Consider the following 22,261-nt stretch of genomic DNA (forward strand, 5'->3'; position numbering starts at 1 on the left):
TAGTTGTGGTTGAAGGGAGCTCCAAAGGTGTGGAGCCACTGCAGCCAAGACTTCCTCTTTCTCTCCCCCTCTCCTTCTCTCTGTCACCCACATCACAGACCTAGGAGGGGGACACATCAAGAAGACCCGATAACAATCATGGCATGGCTAGATCAAGTGAACAAGTCCCAAGACAGTCAGGTGTACAAATCTTTCTTCTCAGGTCTAATATCCGATACCTCTAGAACTCCTATTATCAATTCCAGATTTCAGGATGCTGCCTTGTAGAAGGCATCCATTTTGTTGTTGCAGTTGATTCATAAAGCAGTCCTCTGTGACCCTTATGAATTTTTCTAAATGTACCCCCAACTGGCCACTGCTTTGGCTGCTGGTCAATTATTACATAATAAAAAATACCTTTGCACATCTTTGCTTCATTTTAAATGTTTCTGACATTTTTTTAAATTAAAAATTGTACTAGCACAATCAGTCATACAATGAAGTCATACAATCAGTCTGCCATTGTTGACTGCAGAGTGAAAAGTCTATGAGTTGCTTCATAGGCTCTTCTTAACTGTTTACAGCTGAACTTTAGAAGGTTCAAAGAGCCCTCTGGAGCAGGCTAAAGGTATATTTAGTCCAGCATCCTGCTTCCCCCTGTGATCAGACCAGATGCATGCACAGAGACCACAAGAAGGGCATGAAGACAGGGGCCCACTCTCCCTCTGCTAGCTCTAGGAACTGGCATTCAATGGTGGTGTGCTCTCTTGGCCCCATAGCTTCTAATACAATGCATCCTTCCAGAACAAGAAGAGAGTTTATGGCTATTTAGTCCAATAAAACAAAATCCTTTGGACAAACAATTCTGGTTAAACCTTGTAACATCAGGGTTCAATTTTGTCATTCTTTTCAATGTAACATCTGTGTTCCTCTCCTCTCTCTCTGTCACTCAGTGGCAGAAGGTAACTTGCCCTAGAGAAAGGGACAGTGAAGGCTTGCCCATTAGGGCAACCAGAGATTAGCCTTACCAAGGGAAATGCCAAATATCAAAGCCACACTCTTCCCTGGCCCACACATTGTGCAGTACATGAAGAACTCAGTACAGGAGTCCTCAAACACACTCAATCACCCCTGCTCAAGTTCTTCTGAGCAGAATCAAGGTGGGCACAGACTTTTGTGAGTGCCTCTCCCTCAGTTCCCTCTACTGTTGGCTACATTTACTTTTCAGGAGAAGGATGGGATACCAAGTGGCAGAGGGCTCCTTCAAAGATGGCAGAGGCCCACTGAGCCTATCCTCCTCCTCCTCAGACTGTGGCTCCTCAGAAATGACAGCATCTTACAAGGTTCAGAATAAGAATAGCTTGTGACATAAACACTTTACTTCAATCTGTATAGCACTAAAGGACTCAGGCTGTGTTTTTGAATTTTTTTCACTTTTCATTTAGAAATGAATGTTCTTGTCCATACCTGTGCAATTGGATACCTTATCTTTGGATGGGCCCATTTCTCTTGAAGCTTGTAGGCATGGGGCCACCCAAATTCGGAACAATTATGTGTGCATGAGGGTGCAATGCAAAATTTATTTTGATACTACCAAATGAATTGCTGTTTTGTATATCCATACTGGCACTCTTTGAAAAATATTTCATTAAAAATATTGTCACGAAGAAATGAAACATGCGAGAAGGGGCCCTCTCTTAAGTATATTGTGCTCAAGTCCTTAAAGGACACTTGCATATATTTTATCCAAAGCATGGGATCTGGGTTGATTTAGTACAGGAATAAATTATTTTAATTGTTTCCCGATGCTAGGAACACATCACTATTTATAACTAACCCTATAGTTCAGAATCAGCATGTGATGTTTTGCCTCCACTTCTATAAAGGAATGGATGAACCCATTTAGAAAAATTAAGACAAACTTTATATGCATTAACCTATAAAACTGGAGTGAAGAAAATGTAGTTATTAAAGCCCAACCAATTCTCTTCATGTGTCATTTAACTAATAGCAGTAAGCATGAGCAGAAAAACATACCAGATTTTAAGTAAGACAAGTATTCAATTGGAGGAAGTTTATAACAATGAACTTTTGTTCCTATTAATATTGCCCTAGGAACTAGGGTTTACAATTATAAAATATCAAATACTTTTTTATAGTCTTTGCTCTCATTTCAATGGAACATTTGTTGGAAAATGTCATGGGATATATAAGAACAGATAAAAAACTATGATTTTAAGAATTAATGATGCCAAAACACAAGCCGCGCCATCCCACATCAACTAAAGAGCTTTTAATAAACTATGTGGGGCCTTTAAGGTGAGGCCAATTTCATTGGAAAACCAGTTCCGTCAGCAAGAGAGAAGTCAGTCCGGAAACGATTTTGAAACCAGGTTTTAACCACATTAAAGCACATTTAGTCTGCAAAGATATAAAAAGCAAGCCTCTTAATGACCTTGTAGAATTGACTCTACAGTCTGTTTACAGCACAATTCAAGATGCTGGTCTTGGCCTTTAACACTCCAAATCGTCTGCAGTCTCTCAGCTACCTGAAAAACTGCCTTCTATACAAACCTACCCAGCAACTGAGATTATCACTGGATGACCTGCTCAGGATGCACTCACCTGTAAAGTTTAAGTGGATGGCTACAAGAGAGAATATTAGGTCATATCCACTGCTTCACAGCATCAGATACAATCCAAAGTTTCCAATTCTGAAAGAGATCTTCCTGGCACTAACTTTTAGGTATACCATCTGAGTTTTTCTAAGCAAGATTCAGAAAAGAGCTCCAGGGATTAATAAAAGCCCACCTCAAACAAAAGAGCTTTTAAAAACACCAAATTCTCCTCCAGCTTGGATCAAATTCCAACAGGGAGGTTCCAAAGATGACAAATGATTTGCACAGGCTTTGTCATCCAGGGATCATAGTGGCTTTGATATTTCAAGCCTACATCACAATGGCTGCCAAAATCCCTCAAGCCTCTTAAATTGCTCCATTACTTGGCATGCAATCAAATATAAGAGAGACAGGAACCAAATCGGAGGGGGGGGAGCCATCTCTGTAAAATATCTGTGGAGAGTGGCCTTCCCCCTTTAGCCCCTGTAACATTTTTGCCCTGCCCCCATGGGAACTAATTAGTTCCCATGGAGGTTCCCAGTATGTGTGGGGTGGGATGGTAATCTTTCTTAGCCAGGCCCTTGGATGGAATTGGCCTGTGGAAATTCCAAGAAATGGAATGAGTTCTTCTGAAAAATTGGAAAGTACCAAACTTGCAACTAGTTTTTAGACACCAGGAAAAGGCCCTTTTCATCTGAGCTTTTTGCAGTTACTAATTTTGTTCCTATATTCATTTGTTCTGTCTACTAATTATTGTGGTTTCTGTAGTTTTTTATTTACAGTGAATTGCTTGCTGTGCATTGTTCTTCATTAACAGTGATTCAATTTGCTCCACTGCTGTTGTGCTTATTGATACTGTATGTCTGGATTTGCCATATCATCTTTATTATTCTGGCTTGAATGCCAGTTTTAGAAAAGGGGCATACAAATAGGTTATTTTATTTATATTGTATATATTAATCAATAGGGTTTTTTCCTTAAAAAAACCCTTCCCTCATCCCATTGTATAACAATTTACAGCATTGCATTAATGAAGTTCTAAAGGCATCAGACTATGACATATGAAAAAATGAAACTGAAATCCCAGAAACAGCTTCTTGTCAAAAAGCTATTATGGCTTTTTTTAAAAAAATAGAAAGGAACAAAATAGAAAGGAACAAAAGCCACTTTTTATTACATTAAATAACCTCCTTAAATCGAGGCCACATGAAATATATATGGCTGTGTATTTTCTGCTGGTGTGTGTTTGTGTGTGTCCACATGCACATGCACACATATGCACTCTGAAATAATTTATCCTATACTTTGTTTAGAGTCCCACACTCTGACTACCTGGAACTGAGATGAGAGAGCTGACATATTCCAAGAACCATGGGGGATTACTTCCTTTCCTATATATTACCAATATTTTGAATCCTTTATACTACTTCTTTCTGACTGAAAAATACCTTCCAAGTCTTGTCCTTCTTTCTTCCTGCCACCCTCAAAACTGTTGTCATGCCTCCTTTGGAGGAGTTCTCAGAGGGGGAAGAGGAGGATGACTCAGGAGTAACAGCAGCAGACCCAGAGGGAAGAACAGACAAAACTCCTGAGAACGCAGCCCCAACTCTCCCTCAGCTGGAGAGTGTCCAAGACACAGCCGAACCCTTCAACCAGATTCAGGCAGTGAACAAGAGACTCCCCTCCCACCTGCAGAGTGAAGACAACAGAGAGTCATGCAGCAGTGTAGCTGGCCTGGCCGTTTAAGACAAGCAAACTCTTAGAAGCTGGGAGGCTGATTACCTGCACCTGCCTTAGGGAGTGGGATTTAAAAGGCAGTTCATGACTGCAGCAGGCTGCTGACTACAACATCAGGCGTGACCTCTGCATTCCTCCTATGTTCCAGAACCCAGACTCTCGGACTGACCTCTCTGAAAACTGGACTAGGAATCCCCCATTGACTTCACTTCTTGGACACTGACTTGGCACGTGAGCTCAGAGTAAAACCTCTGACTTTATCTTGCCTTCCCCCTGGTTATCTCTCTAGCCTGGCAGATTTATAACCCAAGCTGCCAGCTAAAGACTTTATGACTCTGACAGTTACTATGGAATTTTTAGCTTAGCCTGCATCCCGCTGATGCTGACATCTCCTTGTGAAAGCTGACAGCTGTCTTCACAGGAGTTCCGGGTGCATGTTGGCCATGGAAAGCATGGATCTGGGACCCTGCAGGGGGAAATTCACTAGGAAGGAGCAATCTGAGTAGAAAAGATGCAGCAGCACCTCCAACTACTTTTCCATTAAGATTTCCCCCTCCCAAGTGCTTTGCTGCTGCTGCTATTAATATGTATTATTTTAAAGGGTGTCAGGACAGTTACACACTTTAAGGGCTAGTGTCATGTTGCAGACTAAATTCACTCTTATTTATAGTCAAGAATGCATGCAGTTAAGCTAACAATACTTCCTCAGCTTGAGAAACTCATATCTATAACTCTAGAGGGTTCTGTTGGGGCACTTTACAAGACATATATGTCAGGCATAGCAAACATGGCACCTACCAGATGTTGGACTACAACTCCCATCAGTCCAGCATGGCCAATTGCCAAATCCAAGAACATCTGCACTGGAGGACACTACATTGGCTACCCCTGATGTAAGTGCTAATCATGATTCTAAATCACAGGGGGGAGGGCTATACAAGTACAGCATGCACACACCGCTGCAATGCATGGAGGCTGATAGGGACAGGAGACAGGGATCCGGTCAACTAGCATATCCCCCATCTTCCCACACACGATTCTAATTGTGTGAGGCTATATAGGACTATAACCTCTAAGCAATCTATTTTGTCATGCTGTGCCAATCAAGCAACAGCAAAATGCTGCAACAAGTGTTGGGATTATTCTTCTTTCCACGTTGAAAGGGGCCTCCCACTCCCAGCATTACTTTTTGGTCTAGTTACTTTTTCCTTTTACTGTGGTTCCTAAGCAATGCTGTAGCCACACGGGCTAAGCTACGCTTACTAGATCAAAGTTGTTATCCTAAACCAATCAGCTCGCCTACTTGTTTTATGATAGGATCAGGATGGTGCAACAACAACTAGTCATCACATTTTGCAGCATCATACAAATGCTACTCGGATATGCTATTTTTGGAACAAGTAGCCATCCACCAGCAAAACATTTCATGCGAATTTGAATAATTAAAGTCACCATTATGTTTCTTAACACAGCACTATTTCTTTATTTATTTTCCAGCACTGACCAGATCACAAAAGAGTACTTGTTTTGTAAGTATGACCATGTTTTCACGCTACATGCTTTTGCAGTGAATATTAAGTGCCTTGGGAACAATTTGACAAAGAGATTTTGTTAATTCAAAACAGTTTTGTGCCACTTAAATGCCTTCAGCTATTAGACATCACAGTTAATAATAATAATAATAAAGCAAGCCAGAATCTATACTTCGTTGCCTGAAGCCTGTAATAGCTTTTATGTCATCATCAATACAGAGAAGGTTGAATAAGCAGTAGCACAAAAAACAATTTAAAGGCTTTCATTTTATCACACGATTAACACAATCATTAGAGATTACCTTTTTTTAAAAAATCACTACAGTGAACATGTGTGGTAGTTTTCTACTAAATTGCTTGGTTTTATCTCTCTGCTTAAATGAGCTGTGATGTTATTTATGTACATATTGAGCCCACCGAATTATAATAAAATAGTTTTGGATACATCGCTGAACTTGATGATCAAACACTAAAGTACAAGATTATCAAGTCACCTTCGTGGAAACGCAGCTGATCTATTTCAACTGCTGCATGAAACAATAGCCTCAGAAGAACTTCACTGCCTTGAGTCAATAGGCCTATTGGAAATGTAATATTACATGGAGTTCTGCTTTCTCCTCGCCAAAGCCAGAATCGGCCTGGGAAGGCTGCTAGTCAGGGTCAAGGAAGGAAAAAGAGAAAGATGCTGTTGAATCTTTAAACTGTTGGTTTTTTTATAAAAATAAATCTAGGGGAAGATGGTTTTGAAACAAAGTGTCAGGATGCCCACCCTGAGAAGCAGCGTGAACTCTGACTCGAATGATGAAGGGCAAGCCAGATCCACTGAATCAGCAACACCAGAGGCAGAGGTGCTGCATCCTGAACCAGGTCCCAGAATCAGAGCCTGCACCCACAAGCGAGTGAGGCACCCTGAACTAGGACTTCCATCTCCTCGGAGACTGCAGCCCCTGAGCAACAATTGCCTTCCAGAGCAGACCAGATGCATCCCCATAAGTGGCCCATCACAGCAGGCTGAAGGGAATTGTCCATGGCCTGCCCTTTAAGGAAGGGGAAATGCATAGGAGAAGTGATCTGGTCCTGGAGGAATAAGTGCAGTCCTAGACTTCGTTGGAGCAAGTTGCCCAGCGCTGCAAATATTGGATGGCCTTGCTCCATTGTGGCCCATTGGGCTTCTTGCCCAGGTCAGGTCAAGACAGAATCAACCTGCCAACCAACCAGAGGCCTCCCTCTGCCCACCCTAGTTATTCCTCTCCATTTTGCAGTCTGCCTAGGCTGATTTTGGCTTCTTTCTTAAAAAAAAAAAAAATGGAAAAGTATGGAACTCCATGTAACATGTAATTTGATCCTCATACACAGTTTTTCTGTACATATGGTAGTTATTTTGATTTTAAAAAAATTAAATACTGGGACCAGGTTCTTGAAATAATTCTTGGAACGACAGGGTATGATCTATCAGTTGACCCACGTTGCCACCTAAATACTGGCTACATGGTTACTGATTAGCTTTTGAATTCTTTGTATGTGGCAGCTAGCATCCTGTGTGCTACATTTTGGAAATCTCCCAAATTCCATGAAGCAAGGAGAAATGGCTGATAAAAGCTTCCATGGTAGACAGAAAAAGCAATAGTTACATGACATACATACAAAAGTAACAGAAAACATGTTATCTTTGTATGGGACATAAAAATGCATGAAAGTGAATGTAATAAAATGTAATTAACCAATAAGCAGAGATCATGTATAAACTGCAGCTCTGTGGAATGCATCTCCAGTAGCTGCTTAGGAAACAAAATGAATGACTGCTGCTATTTCGAAAAAGAAAAAAGAAAAACTTTTCTAAAAAGCTGAAATGCAAGCCTTTCTTGCTATTAAGTCTTTATCACTCCATCTGTAACATTCCCTAGACATAGTTAGGACACAACTTTCCAAATGATGTTTCGATATCCAAGTACAAAGCCTTTTTTAAGGGTTTTAGCAAAACTGGATTGGTTTCGAAGATGTCAAAGGATCACTGCCTTTAGGGCTGTAGAATTCTCAGAATTGCCAGAAAACAGCAGCAACAGACGAAGTAGATAGGCTTACAAACATCAAGTACATTGCCCCATGGCAGGGGGGGAAAACCCCATCTCTTTTATATCTTGATTTGTTTACAACACACCACACTCTTCCTTTGGTGATGTTAATATATTCCTTTTCAAGACATGACACAGATTCTGAAAAAGTCAATAACAAAAAGGGTACTGTCAGAAGCAAAAATGTGGGCCTCCATAAAAGCTAACGACAGCTTTAGGGTTCTCCAAGGTCCTCCAGCCCCAGTGAACTTTTAAAGTAGTACAAAGGAACAGTCTAGAGCTATACATCATAGAGCAGCCACATGTTTGTCCCCCTTTGACAAGCTGTAAAGAAACCACAGCAACCTAGGCTCACTCTGAGAATTCAACAAGAAAACCAGGTTTAAACCAGGAATTGGGGGGGGGAGTCAAGGGCCACGTTAAGCTCCATGGCTTAAGACCAGGACAACAGTTTTTCTATCAGAGCAGCACCCTGACAGGGGTCTACTGTCACCTGAACATTATATTTGATATTTTGGAAGGAAACATGGTGCTTCCTGGGTTGCTTTTGTTTTAATTATTCTGTTATGTTTGGTGTAACTCTGTACAAAAATTCCTAGCCATAAAAATGTGTCCAGAAATGAGATGATGGTCATAAAAGGCCCATCAAGACATTGTCACTGGCAATCAAGTGTGTTCACAAGATAAAGTTTTGAAAACCACACTGTGAAATTGCTGGCACATCAGTCCGAAAGGCATGAAAAGGGACACAATAGCAAGACAACTTTACCAATGCAGTCAGAGTAGCATCCTGAACTCAGCAAATGGGGAAGTCAGTCACAGCCTCACAGGTTATTCCTGCAGAGACAATATACCACGAGGGGGCTAAGAAGCCATGTAGGATGGCATACAGATGAGTTCTCTCCAGTCCTGGGGAGTTCTCCTCATCCCAGGGTCATATACACTAATGTGAGGCAATAATAATAATAACATAATGAACAGACCTCCTGATGAGAAAGTATCTGCAGGAGACCCTCACCTCGAGAGCGCAGTGATCGACTGGGTATATAAAGGATAAGACGGTCTTTCAGGTATCCTGGTCCCAAGATGTATAGGGCTTTGTACACCAAAACTAGAACATTGAACCTAGACTGGTAGATAATAGGTAGCCAGTGCAATTCTTTCAGCAGTGGAGTGACATGTTGGTGATACCCTGCCCCAGTGAACAGTCTCTCTGCAGCATTTTGCACCAGCTGCAGCTTCCCGACCAACCTCAAGGGCAGCCCCACATAGAATGCATTACAGTAAACCAGCCTGGAGGTTACCAGTGTGTGGACAACAGTGGTCAGGCTATCCTGGTCCAGAAACAGCCGCAGCTATCTTATCAGTCAAAGCTGGTAAAAGGAACTCCTAGCCACGGAGGTCACCTGGGCCTCTAGCAACAAAAATGGATTCAGGAGCACCCTCAGACTACAGACCTGCTCTTTCAGAGGAAGTACAACCCCATCCACAGCAGGCAACCGACCAATTATCTGAACTTGGGAACCACCAACCCATAGTTTCTCCATCTTGCTAGGATTCAGACTCAGTTTGTTGGCCCTCATCCAGCCCGCCACCGAGTCTAGGCATTGGTCCAGGACTTGCACAGCCTCTTCCGACTCAGATGTTACAGAGAAATAGAGCTGGGTATCTTCAGCGTACTACTGACACCTCACCCCAAATCTCCTGATGACCGTTCCCAAGGGCTTCATATAGATGTTAAACAGCATGGGAAACAAGATGGTACCCTGCGGCACCCAACAGCACAACTGCCAGGGGCTGAAAGATAATCTATTCTCTGAAAATGACCCTGGAGATAGGATTGGAACCACTGTAAAACGGTGCTTCTGATAGCCATCTCACCAAGTCGGCCCAGAAGGATACCATGGTCAATGATATCAAAAGCCACCAAGAGATCAAGTAAGAGTAGCAGGGTTGCACTCCCCCTGTTCTTCTCCCAATAAAGGTCATCCAATTCAGTCCCAGACTGGGATGGGTCAAGATAATCTGTTTCATCCAAAAGTACTTGCAATTGCTGTGCCACAACCCTCTCAATCACCTTCCCTAAGAAGGGGGTATTTGCAACCAGTCGGTAGTTCTCGCAAACCAATGGGTCCAGGGTGGGCTTTTCAGGAGTGCTCGGATCACAACCTCTTTCAGGGCAGCTAGAACCACTCCCTCTCTCAACAATGCGTTGACCACATCCTGGATTCACTCGGTCAAACCCCCTTGACAAGCATTAATAAGCTAAGAAGGGCAAGGGTCGAGAGGACATGTTGCTGGCCACATCGTCGGAAGCACCTTGTCCACGTCATCACGACGCATCAACTGAAACCGTTCCCAAGTTTTTGCAGCAGACATTACCCCAGGCCAAGCAAGTTAAAGTATACTGGACACTGATACCTTGGCCTTTTGACTCCAAGTTTTAAAGAAGTATATCATATATTTCTGATTTTGGCAAAAATGATTTAAGTGCTTTATTCATGTGTGTTGGGAAGGCAATCCTTTATTGTTTTGGTAAGTTCTGAGCATTAGTTCAAAAGTTATTATTTGTACTGTCCCATTAAATCTATGGCAGCAACTGCTGGAAAAATAAGGCATGGCATACAAACATCAATTTTTGAAGTGAACATTTCACCTTTTTCACCTGGGCTACATTTATTGGGGGGGAAGCACCTACTGGATACAATGCTGAATGCCTATTCCTTTAATTATTAAATATGACAGTGTCATGCTGTGGTTAGATAAGGGCTTGCCAACCAGGGCCAGTGCCAGGCATGACTGCACCGTCGGGCACCAGTCTGCCCTGGCCCGCAGTGCCCACCCGCATGCACACCCCACCTACCTCTCCACCAGTTCTTAGGAAAGATGTCCTGAGCACTGTGTGCACATGGCTGCCACCAACCAAGATGGCGGCTGGGGCTTCCCTAAGTGGCTGATGCTTCTGCTGCTATCTTGGTTGATGGCACACATGCATGCTACTCAATGCGCATGGACATGCCTGTCATCAACCAAGATGGCGGTAGAAGCATCAGTCCTTAGAGAAGCTTCCTCTGCCATCTTGGTTGATGGCAGGTATGTACGGACAGCACGCAAAGCCTTCACAGCAACAAAAGAGGTAAGTGGGGCATGCGGACGAGCGTCATGCACCTGTGCAGTCTGCGGGCAGGGGCTGGGAGCTCTGTCTCTGCGATCTGCAGCAGGGTCAGGAGTCGACGCTGCCACAGATTGTGGAACAGGAGCCCTACCCTCCCACCCTTAGGAGGGGCCCTTCAGTGGCCCCTGTGGGCTGCAGGGGCCCTCACCCCAGGCCTGACCTGGCTGCCCTCTGGCGCTGGCCCTGTAGCGAACCTGTTTTGAGTCCATGAGTAGTACATATGAAAACCTGCCATGAAAGAACACGCCTCAAAACCACACATGTTCCCAACTGCAATCCTAATTCCCCACTACAACCCCCGAACACCTCAATCCGAGCTGAACCCCCCTCTAATCAGCTGGAAAGCAGGCAGCAGAACACTGCAGCAGTAGGAGACAGGAGTGTGAGCTAGACTAACTAAGCTATCACTGGGCCTATGGGCCATTCTGATTTGGACAAGGAATGCAGCTCCATTCTGCTGTCCATAGTGGCAATCATGCTGCAGAATGACCAGTTATGTCCTAAGCAATTAATTTTTTTTAATCAATTAACTCCACAAGTCACAGGCCCATATTAAAACATGCTCACCAATTGCAATGGAGCTCACCCAAGTAAGTAAAAGCAAAGTTAATCCTATATGTTGCAAAATGGTCCATTTACATCTCCCATTTTCCTATACTGTCCTGTCAGTGTTTGTTCACACTCCTCATTTAGTTCATGCATTTTTCCCCTGTTCAGCACCTTCTCATCTATTGCATAATCAGCTTACTTTCTTCCACAATGTGTATGTGTGTGTTATATATAAAATGTGTGTGTATATATATATATATAATACAACAAACAGCTTTGGGAGGCTTAAGTCTCTAATGAAATAAAATTCAGATAAATATATATGCACTTTTATTCATTTTTTAAACATATAGTTTTGTCTTTTGTCCCATTTAGACACTCAAGCTGATTGCAATAGATATCAAAACACAGAAACCACAGAACCAAAATAATCAGAATCATGTAGTATATTTAGTAGAAGATCTTATTACAGTGGCAGGGGGAACGCTGTGTCTCAAGAGCCTCTGTTTGTCAAATGAACACTATGAAACAGCATCACTGAATCTCTTGGAAGCACTATCACCATCTACTGACTGCTTCATGAAATACTATTGTCTTGTTTTCATGAGAGGCTCTGCATGATCTAACAGAAATGTTAGATTGAACACAGATCAAAAGTTAATATTTAGCAGCCTTTCTGATCAAAGGTGTCTCTATAACAGCGTTACACAACTCAGATTGCTCTAATGGGCACTCAATTTTAAAGGAAAGAGGGCCTCATCTAGGGATGGGGGAGAAATTCCGTTCAGTTCACATTTTAATACAAGATTGGTATTTGCTGAATCAACGCATGAGCCAAAATGTAGCTATCCTTTGAAATTTGCCCATCTCCAAATTTTGCAAAGGAGTTCTCCAACCAAAAAATATTTACCAAAAAAGAACATTTATTAGGAAAAAGGTAGAATAAATTACATATATTAGCAAAAATAACATACAAAAATGCATTATGTTGGGGAAAATGCTTGAAAAATGTATTAGGCAAAGTGGCATACAAAAATGTGTATATTAAGAGAAGCTTGCACCAAAATGCTGGCAAATGTTCATAAGGACTTTAAAAAATGCACGATCTGGCGCAGAAATGTGGTAAACCGAATTTAGGATTGGAAAAATGAGAAATTTAGGGAAACCAAAATGGGCAGATTTGTCCGCCCCTAGCTTCATCACTACACTGTGGGTACATTCAGATGTGGAGATTATAGTGTTAGCTTTCCTGGTTATAATGCTAGCACTTCTGTTCCACTTTCTAACATGCCTTTTACCCTGCATTACCTGTTGCATTATGGAACTGTGGCTTTTTGACTGATATACTGCTATGTCATACTAAATTTCATTCACGCCAGTGGGCGTGGTGTGACACAACAAAGAATGCCATCGGATGTGTTGCCACTCCCTCACCCTTTATGTGCCTATGTACTTCTTTCCCTTATGATTCACCCATGAAAACAGCAGGAAAGAACTGCATGCCAGGATACTGCCCCACATTTTGTCACACAAGCAGTGGTGGCATGATAAATTCAAACCTCAGGAAAATTACAGTGCAGAGCTCCCACAATTTTCTGAGATAATAGGGGTAACAAACAGATTTTTTTTTCTGGAAGAAATTAACATGGAAATGAATACTAATGTTCCACTAAATTCTACAAGTTTTTCAGAAGTGGCTTTTACATCATGTGAAAGATCACATAAACACACAAAAATTATCAGGTAACGAAACGACAGGAAAACAGAAATAATAAACAGAAAACAGAATAAAGTGCTGCCTGAACTTGGCCTGTGCATGTTGTGTAAATTTGTACATTTGTTAAGCAGAGAGCAACAGCAGTCTGAAATGCGCGTGTGCCAATGTGTGCGTTTACCTAAGAAAGCAGGCTTTTACCCTGCATTGAGATCACTGAGACTTAAAACAGTAAAATAAGAAAAGCTACTTTATTTATAGAAATACATAAGTAGATAGAAAGGCATACCTAGTTCTAACTAACTAAGTTGGAGGCGCAGCGCCCAGGCTTGGGAGTTGCCCTCATGGCTAGGAGAGAGAGCAGAGACAAAGGTCTCCTCTCTCCCGGACAGTAGGAGAAAAGAAGAAAGAGGGTGGAAGGAGGAGGGGCAGATAAGCTTCCCTTAAGACGTATCAGTCTAACAACGGAAGGAAGTCAGTCAGAGCATCACAGGTAAAGGTAATCAAGCCTATCCATCTGGAGGACCCTAACTCTATCTCCCTTCTGAAACATAAACAAAAGAACAAAACAGGAGTTGCTCTTGCCCCACATCCAACATGTATTTTTTGTTACAACTTTAATTTCGGCTGCATTCAGACAGCACTTTCTGAAATTCAGGCGATGGTGGCCCAGAAGAAGGCATTCTCTGTGGCAACCCCTAAGTTGTGGAATTCCCTCCCTACAGAGGTGCACCTGACACCTTCGCTGGACATTTTTTGATGAATGCTAAAGACACACGGATGTATGTTTTGAGGACCCACCCTATTCCCGTTGGTTGTAATTTGTTTTAATTGTTTTAAATACCGAATTTTAATCTGTTGTAACTCACCCTGGGACCTGTTGGTGAAGGGTGGGTAATAAATATAGGATTGTGGGGTTGGTATGGCTTATATCTGTGAGTCTCCTCCCAGTCTGTATCCTTGTGCTTGCAGAGATGAAGTATGCAATTTTTTAGCAGAGAAACCTACTCCAAGACAGTATGTGAGTTAATGGGCCTGTTGATGGGCCAATCTACATACCTAAAAAGATCTGTTGCCATAGTAATGAGGACATCACTCCTCCCTCACCTGGCAAGAGGCCCTCCTCATGCTGGAGCCAGGAAGTGGACTTTGTGTTTCTTTAGTCTGAGAAAAAGCTGGACCTAAAAAGATGCAGAGAGAGAGAGAAAGAAAGGCCTGCTCTCTATGCTGAAACCCAGGCCATGGCTCTGGGTGCATCTCTGGAAGTAACATCTGTTGGGGTGTTAATGCTGAGAACCCCTTCATCTTACGCTCAGGTTGTAATTATGTATAAACAAACCACATATCCTAAAGACACAATGATCTCTGCTGACCTTCATTCCAAGGAAACCAAACCCTGAGTAGGCACAGGAACCCCTGGAAGCCTTGTCTGGAGATCACAGAGTGCACAATGCCAGTGCTAGCAGTGGAAATGAGTTTCCTGAAGGAAGAATTGGAAGCCAGGTATGCCTGAATCAAAAGGGAGGGAGGAATAACAACACTCCTGGAACAGATGAAATTGATGGTCCAGCAACAAGCAGAACAGAGTAAGAAAGAGTGCCAGGAGGACCAGTAACGGCAACAAGAGCGCCAGAGTACTGGCAGAGAAGGTACCATAGAGATGTACCAGCAGCCCACCCAGGGGCTGGAGAAGCTTGAAAGCATCTTTGAAGAGGAAAAAGAGACCCCGTGTGAGGAGGTGAGAGGCCTGCCTGATCAGCCACTACAAGGGGTTGAGAGTGACAGAGAAGCACACCTGCAGAGCTGAATGGCTAAAGAGATCCAGGAAGTGGATGGGCAGCTGAAGGGATTGGACTCTAAAGAGTTACAGTCAGTGGTGGAGGAAGAAGACACTTTGACTGTCCAGGAGCTCTCCAGAGGGAAAGATGCCAGAAAGATGGAGGTGAAGCCCCAAGAAATGGAAGAGATAGGCTAGAAAAGGAAGGAAAAGTGAAGTATAGGCTGGAGAGGAGATAATGATGATAGATTTCTTCGCTCCAAGTGTGCCTGCTGTTGAAGAAAAAGTGCAGGAGGACAGGCCCGAGGAAGAAGAAGGAAGTGCCTTGGAGAAGAGTGAACTACAGGGTGCACATGAGCTGCTACTGATAGATTTCTTTATTCCACAGGTGCCAGCTGTAGAAGAAAAAAGGGCAGGAGAAGCTGGAGGCAAGTGTGCATGTGCAAGAGTGCCCATCAGTGTCTGGAGATGTGGCTGTGCAAGGAAAAGTACAGGAGGAGCCATGTGTGCATGTGCAAGAGGAGCTACCAGCACCTGGACAAATGGGTGATTTAAAATTCTTGGATTACTTTGCCTCTTGGGTGCCCCACATTGACCTTACAAGGTGGCATCTGGCTTCTATAGGGCGTGCAGCCCTTAATCAAGCTCCAGCAACAAGGGTCACCCAGGGGCGCACGCAACAATATAACAACAACAACAACAACTTGGAAGGCCCGGCCAGGTATACAACAGTATCTGTAATCTGTGAAAGCTATGTACAATGCCATCATTCAGTGAAAGGCTAAGGAAAAGAGGCATATTAATCAACCTGTTTATTAAGTATCCTGTTAAATTCCATCAAGCCACAATTAAATAATGCAGTGGAACAAGTCTTTTGTATAGAATCTGTGGCCCTCTAGATGTTGTTGGACTCACGCTCCCATCAGCCCTGGCTAGCATGGCCAATAGTCGAGGATGAGAACACCTGGAGAATCACAGGTTCCCCATTCCTGGTGCAGAAAGGAACAGAAACACTGACGACAAACAGAAAGAGGATGGTAATTATCCAGGAGAAGCCACTCTTACAGGGAGGAAATTGCCACATTAAAACCCAGTTATATTAAATGCGATGAAATACTGTTTTTGTTTAAAAGCCAAGTTACACCTATGAAACACCTCAGTCACTGTCCAGCAGCCATTTAAATGGCCAATTTTATGAAATGAAGCTGAAATGGAAGAGTTAGGGCTGATTACAAATAACCCTTGATGAATTATCTAGTGTTGTGTGGTAAAACTGTTTCTTGATCCTTCCCACACCTACCCACCCCAAAAAGCCTAATCTCTTATTTATTTCTCAGGAGGTTAAACGACACGGGGCTAATTAAGGCACCAAATGAATGAAAGAGAAAATCATTCATGGTAAAGACCTGGGTTTTACACACTTTATGCATCTCTGCCTGGTACAACTTAATCTTTTCTTCTTCTTCTTTTTACACAACCACTACGAAGGGGGGGGGAGCACTAATCTTGTCACAGGCAGGCAGGCTGAAATCGCCATGTAGTACTGGGCAAAACGCTACATATTTGTAATTTAGCCAACAAGAAATTCCTTAAGCCTCTCCTGAATGGCAGGAATGTCTCTGGCTTGTCACTTTCAATTCAGTCATTCTACAAGTTAAGCTCCTGAGGAAATAATGCTCCCCAACCAGCTATTGGAACAGAGAAGAATTAAAAAGAAGATGTATGTAGTCCATGTGGAGGACATCAAACAGCTTGTTTTAAGAGACAGTGTGGGTAGTGGTTAGAGGACTGCACTGAAATGAGGGAAACCCAGCTCTAATTTCTGCTCAGCCATGAAACATGGTGGTTGATACTGGGCTTGTCACTCTAACCTGCCTCACAGGGTGGTTGTTATGATACAAGGGAAGAGACTATGTTATACCTCATTCTGAACTTTTCGGGGGACAGGTATAAGAAACTTTTTTTTTTTTTGCTGACAGGCTTATGCAGACAATTAAGAAAAACATTTCCAGTAACATTCAGCTGGTGATCTGTTTTAATTTTTGTGTGGTTTTATTATATTATAATTGTTGTAAACAGCTTTGATATTTTTATGAAGTTGCATTATATGAATATTTTTACAAGTAAAATAAATAAATAAAAATGTAGTAAAATACATTTCAAAAATCATGAGGATAAGCTGGCATTGTAGAGTAAGGGCTCATGATTCTTTACAGTGTTGAGCAATGAGAAGAGGAGAGTCAACGTTCTGGGATCTTTCTATAGCAGCTACATACATGACCATTTTGAATTCTAGTTCCCAATACAATACGCTTTGCAATGACATTCAAGGGCACTGAGCTTCTAAGACTCATTTTAGGGAATATAACAGGGATCACCAACTTGGCGCCCATAGGTGCCATGGCACCTGTGAAGGCCTTCACTGGCATCCTAAGACAGGGGACCCAGACTCTGAGCTTCCCTCTTAAAAAAAAAAGAGTAGTCCTCCTAGAAAGAAAATTATGAAGCAAAATATGCAGGTATTCTTCTAAGCAATTTCTATGAAATGAGCCCAGATAAGTGGGTACAGGATAGCAGTCTCGGCTTGGATTTAGAGTTGGCATTGAGGAAAACCAGGATTCTTGTGCCATTAACAGCTATATGGCATGCAGAAATTCAGCAGGATAAGCCTTTTTTAGTACAGAAAGAAAATTATGGGGAAAGTTTCACCTGTTCACATTTTCACAGTGCAGGCATTTTATTATATGTATGACCATTGATTTATTTTTGCATTCGCCACTCCAACTGCAAAAGAGGATACCAATTTGCATATGACACAATGCATATGCAAGTCTGCATCCCCTTTTGTGAGAGGGTCAGAGGGCCCCATCCATACACAATGTGCTGGGCCCAGAAAATCTTGAATACTGCATCCAGTTCTGGTCTCCGCACTTCAAGGATGCAGACAGACTGGAACAGGTTCAGAGGAGGGCAACAAGGATGATCAGGGGACTGGAAACAAAGCCCTATGAGGAGAGACTGAAAGAACTGGGCATGCTTAGCCTGAAGAAGAGAAGACTGAGGGGAGATATGATAGCACTCTTCAACTACGTGAAAGGTTGTCACACAGAGGAGGGCTGGGATCTCTTCTCGATCATCCCAGAGTGCAGGACATGGAATAATGGGCTCAAGTTGCAGGAAGCCAGATTTCGACTGAACATCAGGAAAAACTTCCTAACTGTTAGAGCCATACAACAATGGAACCAATTATCTAGAGAGGTAGTGGGCTCTCCAACACTGGAGGCATTCAAGAGGCAGCTGGACAGCCATTTGTCGGGAATGCTTTGATTTGGAGTCCTGCATTGAGCAGGGGGTTGGACTTGATGGCCTTGTAGGCCGCTTCCAAATCTACTATTCTATGATTCTATATAAAGCCCTGAACAACTCAGGACTAGGTTACCTGAAAGACCTCTTCCAATTCTACTATTCTGATTCTATGAAAATCCTGTTGGCACCCCGTGCGTGCATGAGTGTGTGTGTGTGTGTGTGCGTGTGTGTGTGTGTGTGCGTGTGTGTGCGTGTGTGTGTGTGTGCGTGTGTGTGTGAGAGAGAGAGACAGAGAGAGAGAGAGAGATGGTTACCACCTGTATAATTTTCCTGGTACAGAGAAATGATCCCTGTTATTAGACAGCAACAGCATAATTTCTGTTTTTTTGGGGGGATCAATATCTGTGTGATCTTCACAATCAGGACCAGGGGGACATAACTGAATTCCCATGGTAAGCATGAGGGTATCTATGGTTGGGAGAAGCAGCAATAACTATACTCTTTCTACATAACAATTTTGTATTATGCTATGCCCCCCTCCTGACAGCCATGTTATATTATGCCACTACCCCCCAGCAGCCATTTTACGACTGTGGGCAGTGCTCTCTCAAAATTTGAAATGTGCCCACTAGTCCAAAAAAGTAGGCAACCCTTGCAGTAAACCCAACACAACTAAACCAGTGGTCCCTAATTTTTTTTCCCCCATGGACTACTTGAAAATATCTGAGGGTCTTGCTGGATCACTTAATGATTTTTCTGCCAGTTGTAGCAATTGTAATGGGCTGTCCTATATACTGTATGACTTTAAACTGTATTTTTCTTGCTTCTTTTATTTCTTGTATGTTGTATTTTATTTCTTGTATTGTTGTATTACAAGCCAAATATTCATAAACATTAACATTTTAGGTTAATTAGGCATTTACGTTGCAATCCTGGGAACATTTGGCAATGTGGTCTTCTGAAATCAAAGGCTCAACTCTTTGGGATTGGTAATAGAAAAGAGTTACTTGACTCTATAGAGCGTTTTGAATGTAATTGGTGGAAGATGACCCATTGTCACCAACCACCTCCTCCTCCTATTGGGCTCTTCATGAGCCATCCATGTCTTGTCATGGCAACAGACCAGCTCATCTTTGCTTCACCTCAGCTGTTCCTGTCACATGGTGCTCTTTGCAGAATTCCCGTTCTGCTCTTGTTGTTAAGAGAAGAAGCCTGCTACAAAGCACTCAGGCATCGAAATCCGCCTTTGAAATAAATAACTTCCTACAAACCACATTTTTAAAGAGGCTGCGTTATGTCAGCACAGCAAGATGCATGTGTTGCCTGTGTTGCCTGTTCCTCTGCATGTCATTCCAAAATACATCTTTCTGTGTCTTCTGCCTGAGAGAAGAACAACTATCTCCAGATATTTATTTATTTTCAAGTATTTATAGGCCACCCTATGACAAGAGTTCGCAGGGCAACTCACAAGAAGTAATAAAACAATGCTAACATTGAATAGCAATAAAAACAATAGAAGTATATTACAGCATAAAAGTACAACTCACAGCGAGTTTAAAAAAAATGTTTAAAGCGGAGTGGGAAACCTTTATCAGCCCAAGGGCCATATTGCCTCATAGACCAACTTCTTGGGGCCACATGCCAGTAGTGGGTGTCGCCAGAAGCAAATGTGGACAAAGTCATTGATGTGATTCTTGCCATTGTATAGTAGGCGAAATTCCAGATAAGCAAAAGGCAGACATTTCTACATACTCATACAGATCTCTCCATCCTTTCTCTAGGGAAGCAAAAGGAATTATCACTGTTCAAAAACACTTTCTAGCCAAGCTATAAACTTAGAGCAGAATCGGTGAACAGTGCTACCTGGGGGAAGAAATGCTGTCTGAACTGAAACACAGCTATCCTTTGAAATTCTCACCTCTCCAAATTTTGAAATGCAGATCTCCAGTCAATCAAAGTATTCAAAAATGAATATATTAGGATAAAGTGTGCTTATAAAGGCATGTATTCGTGAAATTAACATTAAAATGCATTATATAAGGGGAAACTGCATTGCAAAAATATATATCAGGCAAAACTGAATATAAAGATGTCAGGAGAAATTCTGTTCCATTTTGGAATGGTTTTATGAGTGTTAAGATTGTAGAGATTTTTTACTTGTTTTAAAATTGTATTTTTATTTGTTGTAACTCACCCCAGGACCTCATGGTGAAGGTAATAAATTTTATAAACAAATGGATGAATAAAATGAATGAATGAATAAAAGCCTCTTGCTTTGAGCTTTTCTGCTTTTGGTTTTTTTGTTTTGGCAGCCAGAAAAGTTTAGTGATAAGCCAGCACACAGAGGATGAGCAAACTGATGTCACTGCTGAAAGAAGAAAGTACCCTAGAAATTACAAAAAACAATTTTATCCCAACTTTCAAACAGGAAGAATCCAGTTTGCATTTTAATTTTGAAAACATGTTTTATTTATATACCATCTTGGGGTGCAATCCAACTCGCATTTACGCTGGGCTGAGGGGAGGGTATGCAGCAGATCTCCAGCTGTGTTGGCTGGGTCCCAGCTCAGCTGGGCTACTTGGTGTAAGTGTCTGAGCCTAGCTCAGCCAGGGCTCAACCAGGACCGGCATAAGTCAAGCCGGCATACCAGAAAATGGGCATGTCAGAGGAGGGGCTGCGATAAGGGGACTTAGGCCACATGCAGCTTGTGTTTGGAGTACTCCTGTAGGTCCCAATTCAGGCAAAAGTTATGCTGGGAAAAAGGTTGGTCTAAGAAAATAAACACAAATATAATAGATGTCAGGGCTTACTTCCTGGTAGGGTTATTTGACACAGCAGGATTTTACTTTCTGGTCCCTGCACACAGCTCCTGGCTGACAAACCTAGAGGCTCCTGAATGGCAGCTGGATGGGGTGGAACTTTACGCCAGCTTCTCTTGTGCCAGCACCACTTATGCCAGCTTCCCCTGAGTTGCATTGCTCTGTTAGTTATATAATACCAGTTGCTGGAAACTGGAGGAGGAGAGGGTGCTATTGCTGCTACAGGGATGAGACTGTGCTGGGACCATTAAGGGGCAAGCATTTCCACCTGCCTTGCCCCACCCCTCTGCCTGGGCCTTATCAGGAAGAGCTGCAGGCTGAGACATGCTGCTGCAGGGATAGGACTGTGCTGGGACCATCAAGGGGCATGCTTTTCCACCTGCTTTGCCCCCAACCCCTGCTCTTAGTGATGTTTTTCTGGGGACTGCCCTTTACCAGGAAGATGAATGCTTTTGGTTTGCTGCTCCTGTTTTTTTAGAGATGTCAGGACTTTATTAGTTTGATTTTTTTTTGTAAATTGTATTGTTTTTATTTGTATTTTGTATTTGTATTTTTATTTGTGTGTAAGCCGCCTTGGGGGCCTATTTGGCCAAAAGGCGGCCTAGAAATAAAACGTAACATAACATAACATAACAGGTCCTGCTTATGAGCTTCACATAAGCTTCTAGCTGGCCACTACTGGAACAGGATGATGGACTAGGGAGCCATTGGCCTGATCTGGCAGGTTCTTCTTATGTTCTTAGACATACCATTCCACCTGGCAGTCAAGGCAATGTGCACATTTATTATTATTATTATTATTATTATTATTATATCCTGCCCTTCTTCCCGACAGAAGCCCAGTAACATTCAAAATTACTTTCTCAAAAGCAGTTTCCCTTCACTTCTTGCATTCACATTTTGTACTCTAAATTCAAAATTTGTCATTAAAATATTATTTTAGAGACTTGTGAGAGTTTCTGCAGGAACTAAGGAATAATGA

General features: G+C 42.4%; 1 protein-coding gene and 1 long non-coding RNA gene across 8 annotated transcripts in view; one reads left to right on the forward strand and one right to left on the reverse strand.

The window, feature by feature from the left end:
- MITF (melanocyte inducing transcription factor) overlaps positions 1 to 22,261 on the reverse strand; it is a 192,932-nt gene that overhangs the window by 34,228 nt on the left and 136,443 nt on the right. Inside the window, exon 1 of one of the 7 annotated variants that reach the window (XM_061618660.1) lies at positions 4,046 to 4,323. The exons of the other annotated variants lie outside the window; for them this stretch is intronic. Coding sequence (XP_061474644.1) covers positions 4,046 to 4,096 — 51 coding nt within the window. The 5' untranslated portion in view covers positions 4,097 to 4,323. Of the gene's footprint in view, positions 1 to 4,045; positions 4,324 to 22,261 lie in introns of those variants that run through there. 7 annotated transcript variants of the gene reach the window in all.
- Positions 4,833 to 7,321, forward strand: LOC133380750 (uncharacterized). Its single transcript, XR_009761533.1, has 3 exons — positions 4,833 to 5,227; positions 5,832 to 5,863; positions 6,598 to 7,321. It is a non-coding gene; the product is annotated as an uncharacterized LOC133380750 (long non-coding RNA).

Source organism: Rhineura floridana, chromosome 3 (genome assembly GCF_030035675.1).
Source record: "Rhineura floridana isolate rRhiFlo1 chromosome 3, rRhiFlo1.hap2, whole genome shotgun sequence".
Classification (NCBI taxonomy): Eukaryota; Metazoa; Chordata; class Lepidosauria; order Squamata; family Rhineuridae; genus Rhineura; species Rhineura floridana.